The 22,790-nt window shown below is 41.0% G+C and overlaps 1 protein-coding gene across 1 annotated transcript in view; it reads left to right on the top strand.

The window, feature by feature from the left end:
* The window catches only part of IRAG2 (inositol 1,4,5-triphosphate receptor associated 2), a 39,745-nt gene extending 16,961 nt beyond the window's left edge, over positions 1–22,784 (top strand). Inside the window, exons 17-39 of the mRNA XM_032986211.2 lie at positions 1,618–1,732; positions 2,178–2,340; positions 4,578–4,639; positions 5,573–5,638; positions 6,643–6,751; positions 7,938–8,085; positions 8,875–8,956; positions 12,407–12,453; positions 12,537–12,601; positions 12,728–12,838; positions 14,935–15,020; positions 15,164–15,233; positions 16,063–16,117; positions 16,204–16,231; positions 16,792–16,932; positions 17,371–17,505; positions 18,323–18,470; positions 19,351–19,394; positions 20,098–20,175; positions 20,273–20,337; positions 20,695–20,796; positions 20,969–21,073; positions 22,189–22,784. Of these exons, the coding sequence (XP_032842102.2) occupies positions 1,618–1,732; positions 2,178–2,340; positions 4,578–4,639; positions 5,573–5,638; positions 6,643–6,751; positions 7,938–8,085; positions 8,875–8,956; positions 12,407–12,453; positions 12,537–12,601; positions 12,728–12,838; positions 14,935–15,020; positions 15,164–15,233; positions 16,063–16,117; positions 16,204–16,231; positions 16,792–16,932; positions 17,371–17,505; positions 18,323–18,470; positions 19,351–19,394; positions 20,098–20,175; positions 20,273–20,337; positions 20,695–20,796; positions 20,969–21,073; positions 22,189–22,432 (2,269 nt within the window). The 3' untranslated portion in view covers positions 22,433–22,784. The remainder of the gene's footprint in view (positions 1–1,617; positions 1,733–2,177; positions 2,341–4,577; positions 4,640–5,572; positions 5,639–6,642; positions 6,752–7,937; positions 8,086–8,874; positions 8,957–12,406; positions 12,454–12,536; positions 12,602–12,727; positions 12,839–14,934; positions 15,021–15,163; positions 15,234–16,062; positions 16,118–16,203; positions 16,232–16,791; positions 16,933–17,370; positions 17,506–18,322; positions 18,471–19,350; positions 19,395–20,097; positions 20,176–20,272; positions 20,338–20,694; positions 20,797–20,968; positions 21,074–22,188) is intronic.
* Positions 22,785–22,790: the final 6 nt, after the last annotated feature.

Genomic DNA, 22,790 nt, shown 5'->3' with positions numbered 1-22,790 from the left:
GGCTTGGTTTGGTTTGCTTTTTTTTTAGAGGGGGGGTGGGTTTATTGTCTTGTGAAATAAAGTTTATTGAATTCTGAAGACTTTTAAGAGGAAATTATCTGCTGTTTTGGAGAGTGGATCTGGCTTTAGTATAATGTGTAACCATGTGGGAGTTAAGGCTCATGTATGAAGGACCATATAATCTTGGAGATGTCTTTGAAAACACCAGGGAGACCACAGACTAATCAGTTAAAACATGAGGGCATTGACTATCTAGCAGGTGCAACCATTAAATAAACTGTTGATTTTGTGAGAAGCAGAAGACATGTAAAATATATGCCTGCGGATATTACTGCTTTGGGAGACAATTGCTAGTCCCATATGATATAATGTCTCAGTTTCTCAAGGGTATAGCTTCAATGAGTTATCGTGTTAAATATGAAAATGTAACTTTGCATTTTAGTTTATCGGCACATGGTTCCTGCTATGAGTTTTGATGTTGCAAATATGGCAGCAAAAGACAGCAGGTGTAAACCTCTGCCTGTACGCCCACTCTTCTCCTCAGACATTCAGGACAGTAGCTAATCAAGTTTTTTGTTTTGGTTTGGTTTTTGTTTTTTGGTTTTTTTGCCAGAACAACTGATCTGAATTAGTTGTCTTTGTGGAACCCAGGCTCACTCATAGTATCAGCGTCAGCCTTCTGCTATCCTATACTGAATGTAAATGTTTGCGCTCATGCCTTTACCTGGGCTTGGGGTGTAAGTAGCTTCCTAGGGCTTAGCATCCCTGAGAGCTAATGTGGAGTAGTCATAATGCACTTTTGCCTGACTTATCTTCCACTTAACATTGTTAATGTAGACCTCCCACGTGCTCTCCCTTCACTTAGAAAAGAGCTGATAAAAATACTGATTGCTTGGCTTCTTAAAGCTGCCTCTCCATCAAAATTATTTGGGGTGGTAGCAACAAGAAAAAAATTATATATATATATATATATATATATATATATATATATATATATGAAGGTGAGTTAGAGAAGAAATGGGCAAAGGGTTTCTGCAGTGGTAAAGAAGGGGTTCCTTGAAAACCGTCATCTTCAGCATTGATTCTGATGGCATCTGCTTGCTGTCAAGTGAGGTACACAGCTTCATCATATTCACTTCCCAGTGTTTCAGAGGGTATCTGCAGTCATAGCCCCAGGGTATATTTTCTAGAAGGATTGACTCTATATCTGATTGCATTGTCTTGTGGTTTGGGAGAAACAGTATTCTTTTGACCAAATTGCAAAAGTTTGCCCCATCAAGCTCTTGCTCTTTGAGAGTTCTCTGAATATTCCACAAGATTTTGCTATGGTACTGGGCTGGCACAGCCATTGCACTGTACAGCTGGGGAGAAACCAGGGAAATCCTCCATCCTGTTCCTAATTCTGGAGCTGCTATAGAAAATCCTTGTCTGCCTGCTGGCTTGAATTGTGCTTAGCAAGAACTAAGTCCCTGGTGCAGGATACTGGGGAGCTGCGATATGTGACAGCTGAATGTGGTTCTTGATGCATGTCTCGACAACTAGTGTGTGTCATCTCCCAGGCATGCCTGCTTTAAAACGTCAGTAACGGATTGTGGTTTGTGCTCTCTCACCCCACAGGCAACGTGAGATAGAAACTGTCAAACAGTTACAAGAACAAACTGCTGGCCAGGCAGAAGCCCTTGGTTTAGAGCTGCAAAAAGCTACAAAGCAGCTTGAGGATGCCAGCAAACAGGTAAGGGACAGTCTAGTTCCTTCTACACAGGAAAAAAAAACCCAAGCAGTTGCAAAAGGCTACATAAAATGCATCACTGTTCTCGGGAAAGGAAATCGCATGTTCGGAATGGAGTGCCTCATTGCAAAAGTGGAACCAGCAGAGGAAGTAAAATTTGAGGGGGTGGTGACAACAGTTTGCTGATGAAAGAGGCAGCATTGCATATTTGTGGTGGCTTAAAAAAAAAAAAAAAAAGAAAAGAGAAAAAAACCCCAAAAATAGCTTGCATACAGAGTCCACCCCAATGTAAAAATGCAGAAGTTCAGAGAGAGCTTTATCACTTCCTGAGAAAGAACAGATGCAGTTTGGTTTCATTTACATGAACTGTAGAGGCTCCTTGTGTTAGCCAGGCTGCTTTATTTTTTATATTCCCTTCTTTTTTTCTTAAATATTGTTTTGTGTTTAGGCGGAGGATCAAGTTGAAGCCTTTCACTCTGCTCGTGAGGAAGCAGCATCCCTGAAATGCAAGTTAGAGGAAGCCATTTCTGAGCAGCAAAAACTCAAGGATGTGAATGCAGCTTTAATAAGCACTTGCCAGTTGCTTCAGGAAAAGGTGGAAGACCAGAAAAGTGAGTAACTACTGGCAGTGTGCCAGCATTCACTCTTGCATGGGCAAATCCTTTATAGTTTAGTTATGACAAGGGTGAATAGCACTGATCTGCAGGTCATCCAGTAAAACGTTCTGTGGAGTCTTTTTTTTTTTTTTTCTTCTTTCTTTCTTTCTATATTTCCTTCTTCCTTAAGAGATATGCAATCATGGCATGTGGGCTGAGAATCAGGTGGGATCCCAATGAGTGGATGTCGGGCTGGACCAAAGCCGCAGAACCTCCTAACAAAACCTCCAGCCCTAGGAGGAAGGGTTAGTAACTCCATGGGTGTTACTGGCGCTCCTCTACCAAAGGTGCCATTCCCACACCTGAACAGTCCACCTTATTCCTAACAAAGTCATCCCTCTTTCTTAAGCTTCCTGTACCAAAGAGATATGACTCATGTTCTGCATTCTGCTTGCTGCTTGTATTTGCTTTGTGTTTTTGAATAACTGCATGCTATTAGGCTGTTCACTTTAGTAGAAAGCAGTTGTGTCATAGCATCATACACATGCAACTTTTGCTACAGAACCGTGGAAACTTTATACTACCTCTTGTTCACTTGTTAACATCAAGACCTCAAAAGCTTGGGCAATTAAAGGGTGCAGTTGTTTGATTCCAACACCTGCTGCTTTTTCTTTCCGAATTCTGGAATGCATATCACTTATTGGAAAAAAAATTTACTGGCTTAAGCGCACTGAACATTTGGCCTCAGTCATGCATGCGTTTCCCAGGGCAATGTGACTGATGCTCAACATACGTGTGTTGCAAACAACTTTATATGAAACTATAATTTGTCTTGTAGGAAAAATTACATGGGACCTTATGTCTTAGCTGTAGGGCACAACTGTTATGTACTGATGTGGCAGAAACAGCTCCAGACTGCTTGCTGACTTGTGACCAGTATTTTGGCATTGTTCACATGTGTGCTCATGTTGCTTTCATGCTTACTGCTTCCTTTAAACGGTAGAGTTGGTTTTTCAGTAAGAGGCATAACAATGGAAATAGTATGTCATTTTCCAGCTCTGAATAGACAAAGCTCTTCTGTAAAGTGAGCTAGAGTAAATGAAAAGAAAGAGAACCCCAGACATGTGGAAGAGGCTGGTGACACTGTGACTCAAACCGGAAGAAAAAAAACAAACAAACTAAAAAAAAAAAAAAAAAAACAAACCACCTCAAAGATACACCCACACCATACCCCACCCCACCCCCACCCCCCGAAAATAGATGAGACTTTGGCTTTAAATGATTCCAGGTAGTTTGCTGAAATCTCATTCTGTAGATAAATAAACTGGTAGATGCATAGAGAAGTTTCAAAGCATTATGAAGAACAGGACTGACAAAGAAGGATGGAAGTGGGGGAGGACAAAGCTTTATATATTGGTTCCTGTAGAAAGCCGGAACAGTCTAGTGCCCCTTCTGGGCTGTGGTCTGTTCCACTCCCTTTCCACCTCCCCACTCCTTCCCCTACTTCCTCCCACCTGTGTGGTTACAGATGAGAAATTAGGGAACCTGTTGACCAAGGAAGCTGCTACTTAACCTAACTCAGACTGGCACAGCTCCTTCTGTGTTTCAGTTGTTTAATCATGCCTTGTCACTAATTGCTACAGCCCTACATCCAGTGAGAAAGCTGAACAAGCTACTGAGAGCTGCCTTCAATTTCTGCTTGGGCACTGAAGTGACAGTGTTAGTCAAAGGTCCTTTCACCACCCCTCCACCCCCATTATTAACTGTGGTATAAAAGTTATGATAGACTTGTATTAAGGCAGAAGTTACCAGAGGGTGGCCCTGGAATTACCAAGCTTGAAGAATGTTTCTAAGTATAGCATAAAGCCCATCAACTTCAAAACTTCTGCGCAGGATGTCAAGTTGGAAGGACAAATGCTTCTCTTCCATTAAGTGGTAATGGAGTCACCCATTTCCACAGGGAACTGTGGCACCTTAACGCTGACAATGTGGGGAAGCATTGCCCCCCCTTTATAGCAAGGGGAAATGTTGTAATGACAGGAAAGAAAAACTGCCCAGTGTTTTCTGGAGGGTGGAACTTCCAGAACAAAATGCATTTTTAAAATCCCTCCTGTGGAAAAACTGTTGTGGGTATTACTAAAGTGCTATCGGTTTGTGATAGGCAGTAGTTAGGTTTAAAGATGCTATAACATCAGACTACTTGTTATGCAATTATAAGGAACCCTATAAGACTTGTAAATGTCTCTTTGTAGCAACTGCTAATGCACTGAGATGGGAACTGCTTCAAAGGCGACTCTGTGAATTGCTGTGCCAGGTATGATGATTGTTTGGTGGGAGAAGAAATAGTAGGCTTGCACAGGAGGTGCTGTGGTGGAAGGACATCTACAGCTGAGATGAACTGCAAGTAATTTAGCAACACCCAGTTTCTTAGTTTCTAACATGTACATAATTGTGGAGGCAGTAAAGTGTATGTACTGATCTGCACATTGTTGTTTTCCTTCTTCAAGCTCTGGAAAAAATGGGCTAGAACTTACAGGTGTGGTGTTGGCCTTTACTGTAAACAGTTGTGGTGATAATATCAGATGGGGCTGAGGGAAGCTTTCCCTGATGCATTGGTGTGATTTGGCCCCTGCAGTCAGCCAGACTTCTGCACAGTCTTGAAGACAAATGTTTAAAATCTTGTAATAAAGTATTTTTCAGTATCCAGACATTGGAATAGGCAGTGAAACAGTTATTACCATTGTGCCCCTCTGTGGAAATATGTTAGAAATTATATAACTCTGGAGAGCTTTGCTTTGCTTTGAATAAAAATACTTTTTCAAGTTTGTAAGGGGGTGGAGGGGGAGACGTTGTGGGAAGACTTTGTTCCCAATCGGCTCTAGTAAGGAACGCTATAGCTCAGGGTCTGAACAGTCTGGATTTAACAGAGAATAACAAGGTATTTATAAGGACAAACAGAAGAACCTAAAGTGTATCCTAGGGTGTAACAGGGGCATAAGGGGAGCAGAATCAAAACTGTGGACCAGCAGCACATGAATAAAACTTCTATTTGTGCATGAAGGTCGGCAGAGTTAAGGGCTGAAAGTAGCAAGGGGAAGCAACAGTATAGTTTTCCTGACAGCTAAAAATAGTTCAATTAGAAAGATAAAATTCCACTTTGTTCATAATCAGTGGTAGTGTTCTTTCTCTTTTTTAACTTTTTTTCTTCTACGTCTGACTGCCTTAAAATATTTCTCTATTGCAACAGTGCTGTGCAGAGTTAGAATCTGACTACAGTCTGCTGCCCACATCATCTGAGTCGGTAAGAGGGAAGGTAAGTGTGCTTGCTATGACCATTGCTGAGCCTGTTAAGATATGACACTAGTTTTGTTTGTTCCTTTTTTTTTCATGACCTGAAGGAAATAAATAACTTTCCTGTGAGAAACTTTGCCAAGTTAAATACTCGATAAAAATAATCTGAGATGCATATTTATGTATATATGCATGCATATGTATATACACATACAAAAGCATATTCAAAACCTTACTGCAAAACCAGTTTCCTATTGCTTCTGAACAGTCACTGTAACAAAATAGAGGCGCTTGATAAATTGCATTTTGAGAAATATCACAGGCTGAAGATGTTTCTACATCTTCCAATTTCTTTTCCATTTTTTGTCACTTAAGCAACATGAGGTCAAATGCAGCTGCATAAGTGTTGCCTCAGAAGTTTCCTCTGGCCATTTTCGGCTGACACCTCTTCAGCACTAACCAGCAAGCAAGTGCTGTGCAGGCAGGGCAGGGGATGGTGGGGGCAGCGCTTTGTCTCCATGTGGCTGAGCTGGAGCTGCCCTTCTGCTCCTGCTGAGGGAAATCTAACCTCTGTGGCAGATGCTGGACACTGGACTAATGTTCCCCTTCCGGTTGGCTTGGCTGAACGTTGTTGGTTTGGTGTTTGGTTTTGGTATGGTTTTGGGTTTTTTTCCTTTTGTTTTTTTTTCACTGAATTGGCTTGGTTGTTTGGTGGTTGGTTTTGTTTTGGTATTTTTTGTTCTCCTGTCCTGCTCGTCTTGTCTAGTTTTGTAGTATCTAGTTCCAGACCTAGCTTGAACCAACATGTCTGTTGCAAATGTAAAGCTGAATTATTCTCCCTCTTCCTGTATCTGTATCTGTTCTGCCCATTGAGGTTGTGATCTTTTCTAGACAAAAAAGCAACAGATGATGTATTTGTATAACTGTTAGTATTACGTTATACAGATGCAACTGCATGTGTGGGAAGATGGTGACATTAGTATATTCAGTGTGATCGAACAGCAGCACTTTCTATTTTTCAATTAGCAGCTCCATTTCTCTAAACAACTGTGGAGTGAAGGACATACCTTGTGCACTGAACTTCCCAGGACACCGCCCTCAGATATTTCATATCATCATAGTACACGTTTGCTAGGTAAGACCTGGTGATGTTGGCTATTTTTCTGTCTCCTAAAATATAGGAAAGGTTGATAGGTGGTATAGAACAGTATCGCTGGTGTGAAACATGTTGTGGTAGAGTGTGGAAAATCTGTTGTTGGCTTTAGCCTATTTTTGCATGTAATCCATGAGGTTGAACCATGTTTATCATGCTTGCAATTAAAGGCCTGAAAAGGCCTGTCAACCTAACGGCAGTCCCCAAAACCTTAAGGAACTATTGGTATAAATCATACATCCAAATATATTCATGACAAGATCCTTGCCAGTCTGGATCAAGAGGGCTAGAGTTATGTTCTTCCCATTCACTCTGGCACACACCAGGACAGCGAGCGATATCCTGCTACTTTGCTACTGAGCTGAGGCCAGCCCTGGTTTAAAAACTTGAATGAGTAATGTAGCTGCTGATAATCAAATAATTGTATTTGTTGATTTCTCCTGCATTCATAAGCTGTTCATACTTCCCTGTGCCTCTTGAGCCTTACAAATATTAAAAGGAGCCACTGACAGATATGCATTGCAGGGCCACAGAGCTGCAGAGTGCATTTGGAATTTTATAGACAAAGTGTTTCTTCCAGAGTAAGCTGGTGCAACACAGCATCTATTCTCTAAAATGCTCCAATGTAATTCTAAGCCATGCTGGGAGAAATGGAAGATGATCTTGCTTGACTGCACATGCTCCTTGTAAGAGCACTCTGCTGCTCTGGAAGGGCAGTTTCAGTGGGCTGGCTCAGAGTGTTCTTGCAACTTTCTGGAATATGATTACATACGCGTAATGTGATATGATATGTAAAGATCGAGCCACAAATAAGGCAGGTATTCTTGGCTTGCTCCAATACAATATTGACACACACACAAAAAAATCTATTTCTCAACTTTCTCTGCAATACAAAACAATTCACTACAACAAAGCTCTCCTACATGGAAGTTTCTATAACCTGACGGATGGAAAATCTCCATCCCCAGGTGCTGCAGACTCTCCATCTACATAATATGTGAAAGCCACATAACCTAACCCTTTCATACCAAGATGGAAGCTGTCTTATTAGAAATCTGTATTTGGTTGGTCTGCCTCTTGATTATTTTTGACTTAGTCAAAGATTGACATGTAACTAAATCCAACTTTGCCAATGATTGCCACTCTTCACAATTGTCTCTCTTTACAGATGCTCTGACCTTGGAGAGCTCATGCCAAAAGAACTTTCCCGTGCACGGCTGGGATTGGCCTTGTAGACAGAGCTCTGGCAGATGCACGTTTGAAAGCTGTGATCTGGGACACACATCCACTTCAGATGTGACGTCGGTGGGGTGCAAGTAAGATAGTAGAATAACCTCTTTGGGGTGAGGGGTGGAAGAGTCCATGGGATTTAGCAGGTTCCAAGGGAAAGCTGTATCCCCAGCCTATGCCAAATTCAACAGCGGAACATCTCTTACAGAAAATACTGGACACTCAGTGGTCAGGTAATGGTGTTATGGGGTAACATTTACTTCTATTCACAAAAGTAACATTAAAACTTTTTACTGAAACTGTTGGTATAACCACCAGCTGAATACAGTGCTGGTGTTTCCATTTCATGCTGGAGAACTGAGGCATGATGTAGGCGTTCTTGTGTCTATTTTCAGTATTTAACTTGCAACTGACACTCCCATTTAGGAGCCAAAATCCTATTGGCTTTGAGGAGTCACATTTTTTTTGCAGAGTTTAGAGCAGGAGTTCTGAGGTCTTTGCTTATCAAGCGGCCTCCTTAGATGTGTAAAATCGAGACTGAACTCCTTAAGATTATGAAAGCTAGCTAACTATTGTCGGTGAATATTTTAAAAGATAAGGATGTTCCTGAAGATGCAGAGGCAGGCATTCTGCAGCAAAGACTCGGCAGCTCTTGAAGCTTTTGTCGCTGGTTTTCTGTAGACTTGTGCAGTGTGGAGGAGGTTGGGAGAAGGACTGGTGGTGGTTTTTGCTGTTTGGGGGAGGAGGGATTGATGTTAGTGATGAATTTGTCTGTCTTTGAGAGACCAGCTGTCTGACTATACAGATAGTGGTGACTTTGGTTGTTATGTGCTTAAGGAAAATGGGCAATATGCAAATAAAATGTGTATTGCCAGGTGGAAAATATGCTCTGCTGGTAACTATACTGATGCAGACCTTCCTGTTTCCATTACAATGATGGACTCTTCACTTACTGAGGTGAGTGCTGTCGCCTGAGATGTGGTTTTGAATGGGTTCAAGCATTTAGTGCCTCACTCAGATCCAGACTGAGCAGCTATAAATCAGCACTGCGCCAAAGTGAATGGATCTAGCATCTGTCAGCAGAGTGCTGTGACATCTTGTTCTGTGTGGGGAAGTCCCTTCTATTTGGGCACACTTCTGGAATACTGTAATTAGACCAAAATATCTTGATGTTCATGTGCATCTGGGTCATTCTTTTAGCTGGGGAGTATTTTAAATGTGGTTTCAAGGCCTGAGACAGTGCTGTTTCTGCAGTAATGTTCAGTTCTGCCAGGGAAGTCTGAGTGATTTTGCTCTTTTTATCCACCTGCAAGAAGCCACAGGATGTTTTAGTTTTGAAGGCTGCCTTTCTCTGAGCTTTCTCCCACGGCTACCTTGTAACAGCTGAAAAATGACATCTTTACTGTATAAAAACTTTCCTTCAGCTGGTATGCTCAGATATGCCTTCACTGCTGTATTGAATCCTTCATCCACAGCTTGAGCTGTCAGTTGTCTGTCTTGTAACTGAAAGATGAGCTGCAGCTCAGTGCACCTAGTTGTGCTCAGTGCCATAATACTCACTGTTGAAATCTAGACCTTGGCCCTGCCACACAGGGCATCTAATTAGCTTTACAAACTCTAGTACTGGTGGTGATGATGGAAGAATATTAGTCAGTGGTTCCTGTGAACACGGAAATAACCTTTGCAAGACTGATGAACCGGCAACCTCGGACCTACCCCAGCTGGTGTGTGTCACCTGCGAGTGCAGCAGAGGTCCAGTTGTAGCAGAAAATCAAGGCAGGAAGTGCAGTGAGGGTAAAAAGCAAGAGTGGTGGGGACTGCCTGTGGTTTCAGCACACTGTTCAGTCAGGGTAAGCAGGTGAGGAATGCCTGTCTTGTGCTGCTACTATTTAAGCTATTTTAAAGAGGATAATCTCAAGGGCTCTTGCTTTATCCAGTTGTCCTGGAAAGTCACAGCCTTGCGAAGTCGTTTGAAATGCCTGTGCTTTGTTACTCTGGTCCTTTCTGTAACTTCAGCTGGGATCAGAAATATCATTTTCCATTTTTGCCTTTTTTTTTAATATAAATTTTCCACGTGAATATTCTAGAGGGGGGGAACTTAAAATCTTAATGCTTGCCTCGAGAAAAAGCAAATGGGCTGTGTCCAGTGTCTGATCTAAACACTGTGACGTACAACAAAATTTGAATAGCCTTGTTTAATAGGAAAAGTGTTCCTAGGTTTTTTTTTTGTTACACTGTGGTCGAAGATGTGTTTGTGCAGATCAAGCCCTTCAGCGTGTAAGTAACTCAAATTATTTTGTCAAAGCATTGTCACCATAGGAGTTTAGGGGCTATTTATTAAAGGAGCTCTTGGGAGAGGCAGTCGAAGCCTAGACTTTTTACACTTGTTTTGATTTATAAATATGAAAGTTGTATCACAGTCTAAAAACCAAATGATAGGCCTTCTGAATGTTAATGCTTGTTTTGAGGAGTTATACAAGACTGTGGCCAGAATTTGTCTGTTGTGACAGCATAATAATCTAAGGATCCTCTAAGCGAAGGGAGGGAGGGGGAAAAAGTGATTAGGAATGTACTGCAGAATCTTCTCTGACACAATCCTTTTATCAGGAAGAGCCATACTCTAAAATCTGCACGCAGATTTTATCAGGAAATCTAAAATGTGAGGTTTTCTTGTTGTTGTTGTTTTTTTCTTTGAGTTTACCCTGTGCAATCTATGGGAGCTCACAATCCTAGTAGTCAGTAGGGGGCTTTAAAAACTGAACTGATGATTTTTTCCCTCAATGTAAAGAGAAAGCACTGACCATATGATTACCTGGGGATGGAGAAGGCATGTAGAATAACGTATTGCTTTAGTCAGTTCCAGGTGATGCAAGGGGTGTTTTTGTTTGGTGTGTGTGTGTTTTGTTTTAAAAGCCCTTTAGATTTCTTCTATTTTTAAATTTCAACATATTATTCATTTTCAGTCTCCTTCAGCAATGTTACAGTAGACCTAATGGCCTGAACAAGTCAAATGCAATGTTGTACTTCCTTAAGCTTAATAGAGAATTCAAATAAGAATAAAAATAGCCTGGATTTGCATTAGAGGAAACATCAGGCTGGCTGGGGCAAGGCTCGGCGAGTGTGGTTGGGCTCCGGTGGGTGGGGGAGTGGGAGAGGAGGGAGAGGGGACTACTTACTGATGCTGGGAACAGTTGGTTGCTCTCAGAAGTGACCAGGGCCCTTGGTCACCTCATTTTCTACTTTGCTGGCTTGCCTGGATCCTCCAAGGGCATTTGAGGGGGGAGGGAGGAAGATACCAGAACTTAGGTGATCACTCACTGATATGGTTTTTCTGTTGTCATCCCCCTCACTTCAACAGTGCTCCTGGACACGTGATATGTAGGGAGCTACCCAAACTGGCTAGCCTCATACCTTCTCTGCTTGGAGATAGGTTTGGGTTTTGGTTTGTTTTGCTGTTGTGGGTTTGGTTTTTTTTCTTTCTATTCAGCACTCCTTCAGCAGTGGGTGGAATTCATCACAAGTCATTACATAAACCTTTAAACCTCTGTTTCACCTGGTATTTCCACCCATAAAGAGATACCAATCCAGCAATTGAATAAGCAAGCTGCAGTTATCAAGGGTGAAATGAGGAAGAGGGATATTTCCCATTGAGTATCTTCCTTGCCATATTAAAAGACTTAAGAGAATGTTGTTTTTATCTATGATGTGATAAGACCTGGGTCCAGAATAGCACTGTAGTGGCTGAAGGAACATGAGCAAATCTGCATATCAGCCTTTAACTGCTGAATTCCCCTCTGCTGTTTGCATACAAAGGAGGAGGCCTGAAGCCTTCTGAAGTGGCTAGGCAATTGTTATATATAATATTGAAAACTAGCATCGTTCAAAGACAACACTAAAAATGTACAGCATTCAAGTTTTCTGCGTTCTGAATCATCTGCTCAGTCAAGCTGCTATTAGTAACACTTATTACCTAAATGAGTCTGACCTCTATAGCTAAGTGAAGCTCTGTATGCCTTACTTGTAGGGTTTGAGGTCAAGACCTTGAAAATGGGTATATCTTGATGCACAGCATTAAAATAGAACAGTGGTATGGTAACACATAATGTCAGTCATTTGAAAATGTGTGTTAGAAGCAAAACATGAAGTCAGGAACCAAAACACATCTCTAAGTATACTTCTGAGATAAGCTTTCTCCAGAAACATAGTTATCACTCCTAAGGATGACAACATGATAAGCTACATATTTTATGTATGGGTGGCTTTAGACTAGCAGATGAATCTTACTATCTAGTTCTTCACAGCTAAAATAATTTAGGCACAGCTGTGGGAATTATTAAAACTTTGACATACAAATTTTCTACTCACATGGCAACCCTTTCCCTGATGCTCTTTTCTCTTTCCATTAAGACTGACTGTGCAGAGCCAACGCTACCAGCCAGTGTGATCCCATCCAGGTCAGGTTTTATGCAAGCTTTTAAAAGCCTTTATCGAGATTGCATAATATGGATGAGTATGTGAAAGAATTTTGTTTTGGCAGTGATCGTTTAATATCACCCCAAGAAGTTCTTACATGCTCTTTGGAAAGCACTGCACCAGTAACAGGTAAGCCCTTAATTTGGGGCACAGATGTGTGAACTTTTTGCACTCAAAGTCTTGGAAATAGATATGCTCAAGTCTACACACTTACAGAACAGCAAGATCTCTGTCTTCTGTTGCCTGATATTATAGGCTGCCTTGTTATGGAGGAAAAATCACCCAAGTGCTCACGTGAAAAAAAGGAAGATGTGCCAACTTCCGCAGCAATGGAGAAAAACAACGATAAGGATCCAGCTGGTCCTGGACCAGGTACAGTAACTGCTGCAGCACACTGGCACTCACGCAGTAAGGAAACAGCTTGTTTCCAGCACGCCTTTGAAGTGAGGAAGCTAAGTAAGAAAAATAACTTAATGACAACTTGTGATTTTTTTTTTTTTTTTTTTTTTTCTTCTGTTGTTGAACACACTTTTGCCTGTGAGTGCTCTCAACCCTCCCTGAAACTCTGAGTAGGAATAAGACTACTTACTTGCAGAATGCTGGTAGCCTACAGCGCTGCAAGAAATAAACATGAAATAACTTAGTAAAATCTTTACGCTTGCTCAGCTGGCAAAACATTGTGTGGGTACTAAACCCCAGGCAATTTTGGGAGGAGGGAGAATGTTTTAATGTTTTTTTTAAAAAAAGTTTAGTGATACAGCTAGACTAAATAACACTTTCCTCTCTTTCACAACTGATGCTTATAGCACTAGAAGCTGGGATGGGTCAAGAGAAGAGATGAGGATAGAGGGTTTTGTGTATGGTTCTGTCTTTTGCTATATCCATAAACACTCAAAAAATTATTCTAACCAGATCTGATGGTGCTTCTTCCACTTAAAAACTAAAAGCAAAACAAAACTGGAGTGCTTGTACACAGTGCATTTAAGTTATTTTTAAAAAAGCTGATCTGAATAAGCAACACAGAATACATGTGCATGCTTGTTTGTAACCATTTTTTAACGTTTAGATAAATATAAGTCTCTTTGTCGTCATTTCTTACTTGGTTTTGTTTCTTTCTGAAATCTAATTCAGTCTCCTCACTTAAATGTATTTTCTTTCTACTAATTTGCTTCTACTCTTAATTTTCATATGTGGTCTAGGTGTCTTTGGCAAGGAGGAAAAAGACATGCAAAACAGATCAGAAAGAGTCCAAATAGCTTTAAAGTCTGAGAATCCTGCTGCCTGTTGTACATCTCTGAATATAAAGTGTTTCTAGTATTAGAACAGAGACACTGATGAATCTCCACTTGTGGCTTTTGCTAGTACCACACAATGTCTTCCAAAGGTGCTTGGGAATCTGGTCCGATACTTAGGGCTGTTGCAAAAATCAGCAGGGACAAAAGGGAGTGCTGAGCAGAAGTTCTTGTTAGTGTGAAGGATGAAAAGAGAAACCACTTCAAATCTGAAGCTTGTTGTTGTGCCATTTCTTTGGTTTGCATCTTTGTGGGGGTGTATGACTACATAGACAAAAAAAAAATCTGGATGTTCTAAAAGGTATAAATAGCTATAGAGTTACTGCTACACAAGAAACTAGTGTGACTCTCAGACTTTCTTCCATTTCTTAAATATTTTCATTTTTAAATCTTTAATATCTAATTTCTTGGAGGTTATTTTTGCCTGCTTTTAAAACTTTTCTAAATTGTGGGACTTGAAAGTTTGTGTTTGCATTTGAATTGGCATCATCAGTTCCTGAACTTCCCAGTTCATTATCACTCATTTTCTGGCAAAAAGAGGGGATTTTTGTTAGCTCTATAAGCACCCTTAGTTCAGTTTTTAGGTACAAAGGACAGTCCAAGTGTCAGACTATGTTTGAATCTTATGGATGCCTGAAACACAACAACTAGTATGCATTTCATGACCCGGTTATGCTTAAGCTCCTCTAACAGCAGCTGAAGTAGCATCTGTTCCTTGACTTCATCTGATATTCTGTAACGTGAAAGAAGATAATTACCAATACTCATCACTTCTGTTAGTTTGTGCGTGGGATTTTTTTTTTTTCTTTACATATTCCTGTGCTTATAGAATTTCAATTAAAAAATAACTATAAACTGTCTCTTTAAATAGCAAACAAACAAAAGAAACATCATGCTGGTAACAAAATAATGACATTCATTTATCCAAGGGAATATTACTGTAACTCTTGCAACTGCAACCAGCAGTAAAGATCTCACTTGTAGACGAAATATAATTATCTTCCCACTTCTTTCTTTGTGTCTTTACGGTGTTCTTTGCTGCTGCCTCTCCTCCTTAATGCCCTCTTCTGGCATTTGCTGAAATTTTTTAGCCTTGTTGGTCGACAGCTAGTATGCTGGGTGTTGGAGTCTTGCTTTGTTTTTATCATTACATTTGGTTTCTGGAATGTTTCTCCCCAGCAGATCTGACTGAGAAGGAATTCTGCCCTGTGATGGAAGAACACAAAACCTCATTTCAAAACATTTTAAAGCAAGACGCGGTAAGTGTCCTAGTGACAGTGAAACATAGCACTGGTTTGGCTGAGCAGTGACAAAGAAAAACACTGCAGGAGGGGACAGGCCCCTCCAGTGGTGTTGTGGCTATTCCCTTGGTATAACTACTCTGCTATGCGTTTAGGAGGTGGACCAGGAAAAGAAAAATAATAAAGAGCAGAGTGAGGATGTACCAGCTGTGGTTCCCAGTTGGAAAGGTAAGAGGTTTTTGCTAAACACATTTGTGTAACTCACTGGAGTGCATGCCTTGGTCACCTGAGTCAAGAGCTGTGTAAAGAGATGCAGAAAGCTGCCTGCCCCATACCAGTTATTATGAGGGTTTGGGTTTTTGTTGGTTTGTTGGGGTTTTTTTAAAGGAATAGTAGCATCAGTTAGACATCAAAATGGGTTAACAATGGAGAGAAGGGAAATGTTATCATGCAAAAATCTGCTTCTCTGATTTCTGCAGATACTGATCTAACCAGCTCCATCTTCCTCCAGACAGGAGGGAAAATTTTAAGAGCTACAAAGGAGTTGGAATATTTGAAACATTTCTGGCATGCCTGCTCTCCCCAAAGATTTGTAAAGCAGCATCCTCTATGATAGAGCTTGGGGTAATATGATATAGATAAGCAGGATGATATTTCTACTGAACTGTGTTTAGACATTTCCACTCTTCTCATCACCTCACCTTTTGCCTTTGGAGTTCACTAAAAGCTAGTGATGTAGGAAGTCATGTAACACCCTGAACCTGTGGGCTGGGGACTTAAGCCAAAACCTGTAATTAACTATTCCTGTACTAATTAGATGCCAATTGAAGCCAGCTAAAAAACTAACTTTTGGGGCTTTGTACAAGTGACAGTGCTGTGCTGTCTTACTGACGCTCTAACCCTAACATACTCTGAGGTACACAAGTTGGTTTTACTGGCAAGAGCTTAACAGGAAATCTTTAACAGTGGCTTCTGTTGACTCTTAAGACTTTCACAAGCTGTTTTGGGGAGGCTGTTTTTTCACTTCTGTCTGAGAACTTTTTTTCTCTCTTCTCAGGGAGTTCACCCACTGCAGGTGGCATTAAAGGAGATAAAACGAAGCAAAATGAGCCGTAAGTGTTTTGATTTTCAGTGATCACCTGCAGGTATGAATTTAAAGCTGCAGTCTGTTACATGATTGCTTCTTCTTATCCTGCAGTGACACTCCTAATGAGAAAGAAGTGGAGGTAAGTCTTGAATGCTTGTATCGTTATGGATCTTGGACAACAGAAAGATCTTGTAGATAAGCCCTGATTAATGTCTTGTCCCATATAAAAGAATGATGCTGAGTAGTTTAAACTGGATATATTTCTATAAGTTCGCTTCTGAAATCTGTCTTTCCAAGCCCGAGGGAAATTTTGGAAGGGATGGGGAAAGGTGGAAATCTGTAAAACTAAACAGAAGATCTGTTGCGTCTAAAACATTTGTTTGCAAGCTTGAAGGAGCATAGCTGTGACCTCCTCCCAGGCAGAATGTGCTGATTTAAGACAGTTTTGTCAAAAGACACAGATGGCGCACTGCGTGCTGCCAGGATACCACCTCTTCTGGCTGCAGATTATTTCCCCCATTGCTACAGATGGGAAGACTGGCTTTGGGGAAGTGGGCCGTGTTCACTTTCTCTTCTGTATCTCTCCCACAACTTTTGTTCATGGGGTATAGTCCCAAATGTAATATCAGTATCCAAATCTGCTTTAGAAACTTCTGCATCACTTGAATTATTCTAAAATCTTTTCCTCTCCCACAACAGGCTGAATTTCTGAGATTGTCTTTAGGTTTTAAATGTGACTTGTTTACCTTGGACAAGAGAGTGAGGCTTGAAGAAAGGTCCCGAGACTTGGCTGAAGAAAATTTGAAAAAGGAGATCACAAATGCTCTAAAGATGTTAGAGGTTAGCACTGACCAAGGCTGGTAGGGTGAATGGGATGGGCAGCTGCTGTGAAAGTGTGTCTCTTAATATGGCTCCTTTTAGGATTTGTGTGTGTGTTTAATACATTATAAGCAAATATGAACAGAGTTCTTAAGTGACGCACTTGAAATCAGAGATTTTGCGTTTGAGGAGTAGCCTTAATCTGACTGTTTTATGCTCAGGTAGTGGGGAAATTTTCTATTGCACAGATGTTGGGCAAGAACCCCTGTCTTCAGCTGACTTTATGCTAAGTACAGTGAAGTCTCTGCCCACTGTAGGTCTGTATCCAAGTTACAAGATCCAATATCCTTCCTCACTGTAACCGTATGAGCCTGAACACAACTTCCCGGTGTCCTCAGTTGGGTTCACCCTTTCTCTGCTAATAGCTCACCCTGTTTTTCTTACCAATCTGCCTCTTAGGCTTTAGTTCCTTTGTGTGAAGAAGATAACCAAGCACAGGAGATCATTAAGAAGTTACAGAAAAGCTTGCAGTTCCTCAGCCAGTATGCAGCCCGAGTTGCCAGCAGAGCAGAGATGTTGGGAGCTATTAATCAGGTAATTGGTTGCATGTAAATATATTTTGTACAAAAGTTAAAAGCTTCTAGAGGTAAAGGGATAGCAGTAACTGTTTGTTAGGTTTCTGGTTCCAGAGTTAGATTTGGGAATCTTGTGTATGTAATGCAGACTGACCAGTACAGCTTAGTCCTGGCTTTCTCTTCTTAGATCACGGTGTGTATTGTTATAAGGAATCCCAGGCACTTGGAGCAGCTACATTGCATTAGCATCGTGCAAAAACACACAACAGAAATATGATCCCGATTTAAAACAAAAATCAAAAAAAAAGAATTTGCAGCAGAGAGACCTATATGGTCGAGAGCATAAGAATGCAATGCAGTAACAATAGTCTTGACACTCTAATGGTATTTGTGCCTTATGGAAAGGGCAGCTAATAAGCTGAATCTATGGAAATTTACAGAGACCTGCACAAATGTTATGTGTAATTGTGTATAATGCCAAAGAACAGCATGAAAATATGACTTGGCAATACTAGCAAATGCGTGGTGGCAGCTGAGACTGTAGATCAGAGAAAGAGATGAGGGGGAGTTTTAAGGGTTCAGAAAATGAAGACTAATTTGTTTTAGGGTAAGAATAATCACTGGAGAAGTGAGACCTGTGTGACTTGGGCAAGTGTTGGGAGATGGGTTGTAGTGAAACTTTTTAAAGGGTGAACAAAAATGAGAGGATGTTGCATCATAATGATACAAGATGAGAGTGGATAGCTGGGGGGGCAAGAGGGGAAGTCTTTATACATGATGCAGTTCTTTTAAAGAGCCACTTCTTTTTCCTACTGCTGTTGCACTCGCTCTGCCAGGAGAGCCGTGTCAGTAAGGCTGTGGAAGTAATGATTCAACATGTGGAAAACCTGAAGCGTATGTACGCAAAAGAACATGCAGAACTTGAGGAGCTGAAACAGGTCCTGCTCCAGAATGAGAGATCCTTTAGTACTCTTGGAGATCGAGGTATTTAAGAAAAGCTGCTTCATCCTTACTCTTTCTAGCACTTGCCAGATAGAACCTTATCTAGTTGAAGCTTAAGATATTAGGTGGAGGGGTCATATGACTGTTGTATCTCCTTTCCTAAAAATAGAAATTTACTAACAGTATTAGAAACAACTCTCTGAGATTAGACTTGTATGTAAACTGTTGTGAATCTTGGGGCAGGGAGGGGAAACACTGCAAGTGTGCAATAATGTTCTGGCTTTTAGAAAAGTGCATTGGATGTGATGGTGATAATCTTACTCCTTGTGAGCAGTAAAGCTGTGTGCTCACTCACCCTGGAGAATTCCCAGTAGTTATTTCTAGGTAGCTGAGCTTTGACTGCTCTCTACAGGTGCTTCCTGCTCTTTTTCTAAATATGAATTACAGACTCCATAAGTTCAGGTGCTCTGAATTTCCCCCTCTAAGCAGATGGTATAGTGGTCAGGTTTTCAGATGGCACTGTGCACTTGTGGTTTTGCCAGAGAAGGATTAAACCCTTCTGAAAAGTAAGCATGCATTTTAAAAACAGAAAGGGCAGTCTTGCACATGAGTGAAATGCTCACAAGAGCTTTCTGGATCACAGGTTATTCCTTCCTGATTGTAAAAGGTTGTTCTGTAACAGGACACTGCCTCGATAATAGAATACATTTAATAATAGCAACAGAAATTGATGCTTGTAGAGGATGTATCATGTGCAAATATTAGGAAATAGAAGGAATTTTCCTGAAATCTCATTTCTGTTTTCTGAGAGTATTCCAATACGCTCTTTGCTTAAACAGATACTGCAAAAAGTCAGATCTCTAGCTGCAGATAAAGCTCACTGCATCCCTGTAAGCCTTTCTGATGTTTGATCTCTTCACAGATGAATCTACGAATAAAAAGCTACCAAATTCTTTTAACTTTAAGGTAATGGCCCTTACAGCCTAACTTGAAATTTCAAGTGTGTGTGTGTTTGTGTTTTTCTTTGCTTTGTCATGTGCTGGTGTTCTGCTACACGCTTGACTTTGTGGTTTTTCTGTCTTGGATATGGGCTGATATCATCAAACACAAGGCTGTATTTTTCAATCACCCCTCTCTCCCCCCACCAGCCCAAGGGAACTGCATGTGGGCCCACTTAGAAAAGTTCGCGGAAGCTGAAATGGCTGTGCTCGCATGCAGTGGTTAAGAAATATCGTTCATGTGTGGTGTTCTCATTGGGGTTAAAGAAGGGTTTAGCAGAGAAAGTGGAAAAAAAATAGATGGGAGCAATTCAAATTCACTGTGGGAATACCTGTGAGTGCCATTAGGGGAGTTTAGGCACATTCTGTGTATACACCAGTTTTGCTATTTTGCTGGAAGCTGTCTAGCCAGCCTTACTTCAGATGTTTAGGGGGCGAAAGAGCAGTTAATGTGGAAATATGCTGCTTTAAAGAGTATGATTTGGGCTGTGCTTATGATTTGATTCTTCTTTGTATTCAACTTCAAACTAAGTATCAACACCTTTTTTTTTTTTTTTATATGGTTTGTAAAAAAAAAAAAAAAAAAAAAAGAAAAAAGATGGTATTTTATGTGATCAGTGAGTAACCCAGTCATTCCTTGATAGAGTCAGTAATGCCTCTTATTTGTATAGCCATCATCATCCCTACGAAGAGTTAGCATTGCAACATTGCCTAGGAGTGCTGGAAATGCAGGTATTGGGTTGCCGTTGGTAAGTAAGGGTTCCCAGATGGTGAGGCGCTTTACCTTCTCAAAACTGGCTGGACTGAAGCGAGGAAATGCCAATGTGTGTCAAACTTCTTCTCTAGGCCCAACTCCATGAACCTGATGGAGATGAACGGAGTGATAAATTCAACAGGAGATCAAGCAGTTGGTAAAGTTACTTGGTCTTGTCTTTTGAATAGGGTTAAATTGTTCAACTCAAACCGTGCCTGTATTAAGCAGTTTATGAAGCATCTTGAGGTATAACAAAATTTAGTCTGCATCTTTTGCATTAATTTTGCATGCTTCAATAGGTAAATGAGCCTTCATGACTAAATGTTACAGCTTTTTAACTACCTCTACTGTCTTGCATTAGAACTAGAGTATGAAAACAGGCAGCTGGCATTGATGCCTAATTTCAGGCAACTAATTTTGAAATTTGCTTAAGGCCTACTTGCTGCTGAATTCCTAATTTCCCGCTGTGTATCTGATGGGGATATTAAGGCAAATTTTATTTAAAATATGACAGGGGGCGACTAGGCGCAAAGCAAAATGAGAAGCGTCCTTCGCTACAGAGGTTCATTAGCACGTATTCCTGGGCAGAGTATGAAGACGAGCACTCTGAAACCAAGTAAGTTCAACAGCAACCTTCTCCAAGGTGCATGTGCAGGGTTGGTTGGTTTGTTTGCAATGAACTCTGAACTGTCCACCACCTGGTCAGGGCTACAGTCAAGCTATTGTGAGCCTCTGTCAAACTGAATGCTTGATGGAAAAGCTTTGGAACTGATGATGCTTTCTTACAGAAACGAGCAGTCGGAAACACCTGCTGAAGTACAAGAGCCACCATCCAGAAAGGAAAGTGTCTCTGAAAAAGGAAAATATTCATCAAAATGGAATCTAGAGTCAGTGTAAGTTGTTTTTTTTTTTTTTTTTTCTCACGTCACTGTGAGGTAAAGCAATGTTTGGGTGATGGACATGGGAAGCAGAAGCAAAGCTGTAGCTTTGGTTTGGTTAATGTCCACTTCTTAAACCAACTGGGAATGAGGAGTCTCAGGTGCTAGAGACTCATCTCACCAGGGATTCATGGCTAATCCTAAACAGTGAGGTAAAGAGGAGCCTCATGCCATGATCCCACTTTTGGTTACTCTGTGACAGTTATAGCTAGGCTACTAGGTCATGCTGACATCTAATCTTGTAAAAATGATCAAGGAGTTGAGGCCTGGGCAAAATTACCGGCAGCTTTGGCACACACTGAGGCACAAGTAACTATCAAGACTAACTCCAGACTATGCCAGCTAATTTCTCTGAATATCTCAAATCAAGGAAGAGTGTGCTGTCCTAAACAGGTATGCCTTGGAAGGCCCCACCTTACAGGAAAGGAGGTCTGCTGTCTCTGCAGAGAAACTGTTTATTCCATATGAATATACAAGGCTAAGCCACCCCTGTGAGCGTTCCTGATCAAAGGGGAGACAATTATGCTAGTGTGTAAAACTGAGAAGACAGCGAAAACAAATATTTTTTTCTATTGTTTGATAAAGTATAGAGGTACCCAATGTCTTAAGAGGTCTAGGATTTGATAGTCAGTGAGGTTAAGACTTCTCCTTAACCTCAAGGAAGGCACCAAAGCCCTAGAAAACAATAAAACACAAGGCCAGCATTTCAGTGCTTTCTACAGGCAAGATGTCTTGATGATCTGCAAAGCTCCTTTTGTGAATCCTCTTCAGAAACAGTGTGTGGCACAGGGACAGTGGGTGGGCTTAGGAGTTGGGTCAGTCACCTAAATAGCTGATCAAGAACGTGCTTACTGAAGTCTGGGTTTTAAACCCAGATCGTAAGCCACCACTGTACATAGCTCCCAAAACAACCTTGTCACTTTTTGTAATTAAGGATCTGTATGTTTGTGGGTTGGTTTTTTTTTTTTTTTTTTGGTGGGATCTGGTTTGCTTTAGGGATTTTGTAGAGTGGGAAGAGGGCTTCTATATTTTGAAGAAAAACTGAACCACTGACTTGCTCTTCTGTGCAGGTGCAATTTAATGTCATCATGGGCATCCCATTTCAAGACTTCCTTTTCCAGTGCTAACAAAACTCTCTGGGTTTCTGTCTCCATCCTGGTACTCCTTGCTGCTCTTACAAGCTTCCTCACTGGGCTGTCTCTTCAAAGACCAGCAGACGCAGCACCTGTAGGAACTGGGGACTCCTGGACTTCACTACAGCAGCTGCTGTGGCCATATACAGGACTTCAACACAACGGACCGCCCCCGGTATAACAAAGGTTCTGACTTTTGTAGTTATACTTCCAGGCTCTGGATGACAGTATGAGAAGCTGAGATAGTATATTTAAGGTTACACGTTTGGGTTTGTTTTGTTGGGTTGTGGGTGTTTTTTGGGGAATTGTGTTTTTGGTTTTTGTTTTTTGTTTTTTTTTTTTTTTCTTCCTCTGAAAGCATGACTTGAAATTTAAAAGATTGATATTCCCCCCTGCCCCCCTTCTAACAAAAGTCATCTTGACAAGTACCTAAAAAGGGTCCGAGTTCCGTTCAGGTTTACAATAGTAACAATAAATATGACTAAGTGGTTTAGCCACAAGGAAATAAAGAACTTATTTTGCTTTAACAAAAACAAAAT

This window comes from Tyto alba, unplaced genomic scaffold (genome assembly GCF_018691265.1).
Source record: "Tyto alba isolate M040663 unplaced genomic scaffold, T.alba_DEE_v4.0 Super-Scaffold_21, whole genome shotgun sequence".
Classification (NCBI taxonomy): Eukaryota; Metazoa; Chordata; class Aves; order Strigiformes; family Tytonidae; genus Tyto; species Tyto alba.
The sequence above is the reverse complement of the archived record's forward strand: the minus strand, read 5'-3'. Positions and strand labels throughout refer to the sequence as shown.